General features: G+C 38.7%; 1 protein-coding gene across 1 annotated transcript; it reads right to left on the reverse strand.

Moving 5' to 3' along the window:
• Positions 1 to 1,076: 1,076 nt before the first annotated feature.
• LOC103340036 (LRR receptor-like serine/threonine-protein kinase EFR) lies at positions 1,077 to 4,540 on the reverse strand. The gene is made up of 2 exons (XM_089043923.1): positions 1,794 to 4,540; positions 1,077 to 1,661 (listed from the first exon to the last, which is right to left on the reverse strand). The coding sequence occupies exons 1-2, from the start codon at positions 4,519 to 4,521 to the stop codon at positions 1,213 to 1,215; spliced, it is 3,177 nt and encodes a 1,058-aa protein (XP_088900049.1). The 5' UTR covers positions 4,522 to 4,540; the 3' UTR covers positions 1,077 to 1,212.
• Positions 4,541 to 7,830: the final 3,290 nt, after the last annotated feature.

The following is a 7,830-nucleotide window of genomic DNA, read 5'->3' on the forward strand; positions in this document are numbered from 1 at the left end:
TATTTTCTATCTGCAGGGCCTTACTACAGTGGTCCTGCGAGTCTTGAAAGACTAATTAGGCGTGCCACAATGTGAATCGAAGAAAATCAACTCATGACTTTTGGCTAGTTGAGATGGTGAAATGTTATGATTACAATTCACATGACCAAGACAGACTGCAACTCCCAAATGTTGTTAAAAATGCATTTCCTGAGCAAATATCAGAAGTTTTGGATCAATTAACTAGTAAAGAGAAATGTGGGGCAGAAAAAAACATGCTTCAATTAACTAGTTATGGTATTTTTGTTCTCATGACGTTGTGAAATCTTACCCCCATTGCTATAACCGTGTTTCGATTTTGATGTTTCTTTAATCGGTGCGATGCTTAGAACTCTTATTTACAGTATAAGAGTGGCAAATAATAATAGACTTTAAAGCCTTGCAAGGGTTTATAAGAGCACTTCCATCCATTTTCCATGGCAAATGACAAGGATAAGTAAGGGTGGGTACTGTTCACGTGAATAGTATCTGCCATAGTAAGGTAATTCTTTCCGAAAGTCTTTGAACATTCAAATCAATGTAGTCCTTAATTTTTTGGCCCATACATCAGTTTGATCCTTCTCATTGTATTCTTTCAAATCTTTGTAAAAATAAGTCACATGACACAACTTATTGACCCATGACACAAAGTAAAGAAGACGGTATTAATTGCTCTCAACACAAAGTAAAGTAAGAAATCAAATTAGAGAAAGATTGTAGTGGACACTTTCAAACAATTATAGTGGACAAATACCAAAACATTCAAACAATTATGAAAGCGTGAAAAAAAAAAGGAAGAAATCATATCGGAGAAAGAAAAGCTTTAGCTATGAGTGGTTGAATTATCTGTTAGTCTTTGTGAGGATACTTGGTGTTGGGGTATGTTATAACTGTTCGGTAAATTTGTGTTTTATCTTTGTAAAATCATGAAATTTGCTCCCTTAATAATGTCTTTGTATAAATCTTACTTTTTAGCATTCACAATATACCAAGCCTAGGAGCATGGTTTCGTAGCGTAATGGAAAAAAGAAAAGACGAAGAAAGAAAGAGGAAAGGCATAAACAGAATAAAACATCATTACATAATGTCACAGACATGGATACATATATTATCCTTATTCGAATAGTTTCTTGCAAATAGATGCGGCTACATATTTGAGATCAGATAACAAACTTAGCCCTATCTTGAATATTGCTAGCTTCTTCTTCTTCTCCTTCTTCTCAATTTGATATATGAGTCTCTAGCTGCCTTCATTTTGTTCACAACAACATCCATTTGTATCCGCTCAGATGGTAATATTGCAGAGCATGAGAGTCCTATCTCCATTACCGAAACCAACCACTCCTCCAATCTTGTTGCAAGGACAGGGATGCCATCATGATAACTTCTAACTGGCCTTGCTCGACGTATGTCATTGTTGTATATTTCATCATCACCATCTGCATCATCTCTTACAATGAGCAATGAAGGATCAATTATGTCCATGGCATGGTCAGGCATTGCCATGGCTGCGAATTGGTGAATGCTTAGACCTTCTGTGAACATGTCATCTGTAGGTCTTTTTCCTGTGAACATTTCTAGCAATAGTATTCCAAAGCTATAAGTATCTCCCGAGATGGAAATTTGGCCTCCCATGCCATACTCTGTCATTCATTACATGCATTAGAATGTCACAGTCAAATAATCTTTAGATCTTAGATCTCATTTTTGAGTTTTATATGAACAAAAAAGAAAGGCGATTAACTTATTTGGAAGAGAATGGTAGAAACTCATACCCGGAGGAATGTAACCGATGGAACCCCTTAGCCCAGCAGAAATGGTTTGACTTTGGGAGGAACTATCTGATGCTTCAAAGAGGAACCTTGCTAAACCAAAGTCACCAAGATGGGCTACCATATCATCACCAAGAAGAACATTGCTTGGCTTTAGATCACAATGAACAATGGTTGTTTCACAATGGTGGTGGAGATAATCTAATGCAGAAGCAACATCAATTGCAATATTGAGCCTTTGGATAAGGCTCAATCTCTTACTTTGAGATTCATCATCATCTCTTGGATGCAACCATGAGTCTAGACTTCCATTTGCCATGAACTCGAAAATTAGACTCTTGAAGTCATTACCCTGATTATCAATGCTCGAGCATGCACTTATGATCTTGAGAAGGTTACGGTGTCGTATGCTTCTTAAAACTTTGCATTCATCAATGAAACTCTTGGAAGCTTCTTGTTGTTGAAGGTTTAATACCTTAACAGCAACTACCCTCCCATCGGTAGGAAGTACTCCTTTGTATACAGAACCAAAACTTCCCGAACCAATCAGGTTGTCCACAGTGAACCCGCCAGTTGATTGAACAAGTTCTGAGTAAGAGATTGATTTCCAACCCTTACAAGAATGTGAAGTTGCAGGTCCACCCCTTGACTTTTTCACCTTTGAACGAGCAATGAGGAAGCATGACAAAGCGATTATGAAAGCAAGTGCACAAGCTACAGGAATGATTACCTTCGGGGCAAGTAGTCGTTGAGATGAATGGGACTTTTTGATGGAGCATGCATGCAGAAGTAATTTTGGGGAGCCACCACATAGCCTATTGTTTCCAATAATTGAGAGAGCACTTGCATTTGAAAAGACCCCTTCTTTTGGCAATTCACCCTCAAAATCATTATAAGAAAGATTGAGATAGTTAAGAAACGTAAACTTTTCTAGAAATTCAGGAATCTCCCCAGATAAGTTGTTGTGTGAAATATCTATTTCTTCCAAGCTTTTTAAACTTTTAAGAGATTGCGGAATTGTTCCTTGAAATTCATTATCTTCCAAATGCAGGCGCATCAACATAGTACAACTGCCGAGGGTTGTGGGGATTTCACCTGATAGCTTATTTTCTGATACATCCAGTTGCACAAGATTTACCAAATCACCCACATCGGATGGTAACGAACCAGTCAAAGAATTTTGAGAAATGTCCAAAGAAATTGAAAGGGATGAAACCTTGACAAGCTCTCTAGGTATGGCACCTGTTATATTGTTCTTATAAAGGTCAAGTTCGAGTAGACTTTGGCAATTCGCAAAACTTGGAGGTATACTTCCCTCGAACATATTATTGCCCATGTAAAGATATGCCAATGAAGTCAAGTTGCCTAAAGAGGACGGTATCCGCCCAGAAAATTTGTTATCATTCAATGAGAGCTCCTGTAACTTTTGAAGCTTCCCAATTACATCAGGTAAACTACCACTGAAGTAGTTGTTATCCATTTCAAGTTGATTTAAGCTTACAGGATTTCCAATGCCGTCATGGATACTTCCGTGTATTGAATTTTGCGCTAAAGTAAGAACACGTAGTTGGGTAGAAAGGTTGGCTATAGATCTTGGCAATTCTCCTCCAAAATGATTAGTGTCAAGAGCCAACGTCTCTAGGCTAGTACAATTAGCCAAGAAACTGAGAAAGTTCAAGTCGCCAGTTTTCGCATTTCCCAGTCTATTGCTAGCAAAATTTAGCCAATATAAGCTTTGCAAGCTTCCAAGATTTTCAGCAGGGAGTGTCCCAGTGAAACCATTTTTACCAAAATCTAGAGCCAAAAGTCTAGAAGAGTTTGACAATGATGCAGGAACATTGCCTGTGAAACTGTTGACACCAACGTAAATTTCTTCAAGATTAGGAAGCTTAATGCCGAGATTTTGCGGTAGCTCTCCATGCAGCTGGTTGTCAGCCAAACTGAAACGGTATATGGAAGAAATATTATAGATTGAAGAAGGGACAATACCAGACAGATTATTCAATGCAACTGTGAATTTCCTCAAGCTTGTCAGACGCCCGAGCTCATTGGGTATGCTTCCTTGAAAATTGTTCTCGGTAAGAAAAAGTTCATGCAAAGAAGAAAAGTTTCCAATCCAGGCCGGGATTGTTCCAGTGAGGCTGTTAATATCAATCCATAGAATATTTAAATTCAACAATGAACTAAGTTGGTTAGGAATGGACCCAATAATATGATTGGAATAAAGATCCAGCACACTTAGTTGTGTACAGTGAGATATATTAGTAGGAATTTTCCCGCCCAAGGAATTTTGAGATATGTTGAGAGATTGCAGGCTTCGTAGACGACCCATTTCTTGAGGAATCTCACCATGGAAACTGTTGTCTCTAAGGTTGATTCCGGTAAGATGAGTAAGATTTCCAATAGAAGGTGGTATAGAGCCTGCCAGTTTATGAGAACTCAAGTTCAAAATCAAGACTCTTTTGGTGGAAGGGTTGCACGTAACGCCAACCCAATTGCAGAAATGAATGGAATCATTCCATGAGCTCAAGACATGGAAGGGATCTCGGGTGATTCTTTTCTTCAAGTCCAGCAGCACCAGGCGATCAGTTTCACTTCCAGAAGTATTACCACTGGACAGAGTTGCAGATTCCAGAGGTGTGCTCATGCTCATGCTCATGCATAAAAGAATGAACCCATGAAGGAATGGAAACAAAATCAGCCTACCAAGAATAGTGCGTGAATGCCCCATCCCTTTTTCTTTTTTTTAATAAAAAAAAAATACAGAGCAAATCAGAAACCGAAGTGTTTATTTTTTCTTTCCTTTAGCTGTCAAAATAAGAAACCAAGTGTTTGTATATGAAAGAAGAAATCCCACCACAATGAATAATGCTAGTAATGTGAGGAACCAAATTAGAGTCAAGCTTTCACCGTGTCTATCAATTTGCTGACCAATTTGCTTGTCGTCACATTTAACTTGTGCCCGTGACCAATTTGCTGACTTGTTATAGTCATTCAACAATACCCACTAAACATAGATGGCTGGCCCTGCAAGAGAATATGAATCGGAGAAATTGTTGGTTGTGATTTGATTGAATGCAATAATACTACTATGAATGCACCAATTTTCCAAGAGGAGGATTACTTGACCAGATTCATATTTGTATTTGTATCCTTAGTTTTGACCTAGTCCATCTACAAAGCCAAATTAGAGTCAAGCTTTCACCGTGTCTATCAAGTTGTGCTCATGAGCCATACTTGTTGTAGTCACTAAACATAGATGGCTTGCCCTGCAAGATATAATATGAATTGGAGAAATTGATGGTTGTGATTTGATTGAATGCAATAACACTACAATGAATAATGCATAGGCCCATCGATGCACCAATTTTCCAAGAGGAGTGGTTATTTGATCCTTCTCAATTTTCCAATTTTGTCCGGATTCATATCTGTATTTGTAATTTTTATATAGGCACATCGATGCACTTTCAAACAAATATAGTGGACAAATACCAAAACATCCAAACAATTATGAAAGCGTGAAAAAAGAGAGGAAGAAATCATACCGGAGAAAGAAAAGCTATAATACTAAAGTCAGTGGAAAAAAAAAAAGTGGATGAATAAAAGTTTATAACAATTCTCCAAGTGGGTTTGGTAATTTTAGTGGATGAACAAAAATTTCAACACTTGGGAAAGCGATTTCCCTGTGACAAAATATCATGCCAATGACAGTTAGAAGGAAAAATCATCACGCCAGTGAATCTTGAAGGATTAAAAAAAAAAAGATTGTCCCAAGCAAAGGTCGTATTAGAAACAGTTTGCCCACAAGAAGCTAAAGAAGAAGTGGTAGGGGTCGTACCAGGAAGAAATGGTTTGACTTTGGATAAGGCTCAATCTCTTACTTTGAGATTGATCATCGTCTCCAAACCACTACACTAGTAGGTCATTTGCTAACAACACTTCATCTTTGTCATGGTGATTGTTACCCAAGTAGAAGTTTAGGTTTACTCTATTATACTGGTTTGGAAAGTGCAAATCAAAAAAATGCATGCACAGACGCACTTGCCAATTTGATTTTGGCAGACTTCAAAGAACTAAATTGCACCAGCCAGGTAGAGAGACTGCACTCTTAACCAATAGTTATAGCTTTGATTCAGTCATTAACTATATGATGAGACCAATTAATATCTATAAAGTATGTTGATGTGAGTCTCCTAATTAATCAAGGAATTATGGGATTTACTTTCTTATTTTATATAGTTGACAAATCATTGTATAATTAGGAGATACTATCATAATTGATTACAATATATATTTTCTTGTAAAGCACTGATGTAAATTCCTATATATACCTCCTTATGGAGAAGAATAAAACTTAAGGTATGTTTACGTATCAGTAACGGAGAAAGTAAGGAATCAAAGAATTTAAGAATCGATGAACTACTGAATCCGTATGGGAAGAATCATTCCCATTAAGTTATTTAATAAACATATGGAATTAGCAAAGGAATGTAATTGATTCCCATTGTTATTGTTTACTAATTTGCATGAATCAGAATCCAAATTAATTTTAGAATTATGGTAAAGTGGTAAGGGTATTTTTGGAAGTTATTAAGAGAAAACAGGACGGGACAAAGGTGCCAAAAGGACCGGCTCAACCCCAGCGTCACCACCTAGCCCTTCCTCGACATCGACCATCGCCCACCAAAAAAGGTGATTTTAGGCCGGTTTTCACTGAATTTCGCTGCCCGATCTCTCTTGTTCACGCCATTTTTTACGATCCAGGTATGGAAATTCATCTATTCCTCAAGTTCTAGATGATGGTTGGGTAGGATTTCATTAATTTTGAGCCTAAATTGTCTGATTTTTGAGTTAGGGTTCGGCCGGTTTTGGGATAGTGATTCCGGCCACTTCTGGTTAGTTTTTGGGATATGCCCAAGAACAAAAGTGACTCCAAATAGGGTGTTACACCTAAGGTAGGAGTCTTGAGCCGTGATTTTGGATTTTTCAGGCGATGGGTTATCGCTTTGGACACCCACGTGTGGCGGCGCGTGGGCACTGTAGAAAAAGGGCATGATGTCCCGAGGTGATCTCCTGGTCCTCACGAGCGCGTAGGTGTGCTCGGATTTCTATTTGTTTACCGTTTGAGTCTCGAACGGATATCGCCTATTACACGTTATCCGGGTTCAATAGGTTCGGACCGTTGGATTGACTCCAATTTAATATATGTTGATCTAAGTATTCCTAGGATCGTGTAGGATTCGACGGATCGTAAAACGGAGTCCTGGATACTCCGGAAATTCCAACCTTAGAGCTAGGGTTATAGTAGTTGTCCGATCGTGTGATCGTGAGCGATCCGACCATCCGATCTAGACTAAATTTACAGGACATGTGTCCTAAGCCTTGTAGAACACGTAGGAACTTTCGGATCAGAATTTAGAAGTCGTGGGGCCCGTGGGCCCGGTTGACCAAGATTGGGTAGTTTGACCCTTGGTTGATCGTGAGTCTTCCGAGGTAGTTTTACCTCCCTAGGAAGATTATAATGACCCTAGTGACAGGTCTCGAGCGTTGTTGGGTTATGTTGAATTTGTGGGATTAGGATATTAATTTATGATTTTAAATTGAGAGATTATCATATGCTATATCGTGGGTGAGGTTTATTCAATAGTGGAAATTATATATATAGTTGTTATAAAGATATAAAGATGAGGGATTACGTTGTAAGTACCATCCTGTGATATGATTGTGAGGTCCCATGTGTCGTAGGGTTTTCCGGCTTTTGGACATACCCCATATGTAGCGTTGGTAGTTTCGGCATATGGGGACATATTGTGATATGATGATGAGGTTGCACGTCTCGTAGGAATAGCCGGCGTGTTGACAGACCCCATATGTGGCGTTGGTAGTACTGGCATATGGGGAGATATTGTGATATGCTTGTGAGGTCGCACGTGTCGTAGGAGTAGCCGGCGTGTTGATGCACCCCATATGTGGCGTTGGTAGTACCGGCATATGGGGAGATATTGTGATATGCTTGTTAGGTCCCACGTGTGGTAGGATT

Source organism: Prunus mume, linkage group LG1 (genome assembly GCF_029339155.1).
Source record: "Prunus mume cultivar Tortuosa linkage group LG1, ASM2933915v1, whole genome shotgun sequence".
Lineage (NCBI taxonomy): Eukaryota > Viridiplantae > Streptophyta > Magnoliopsida > Rosales > Rosaceae > Prunus > Prunus mume.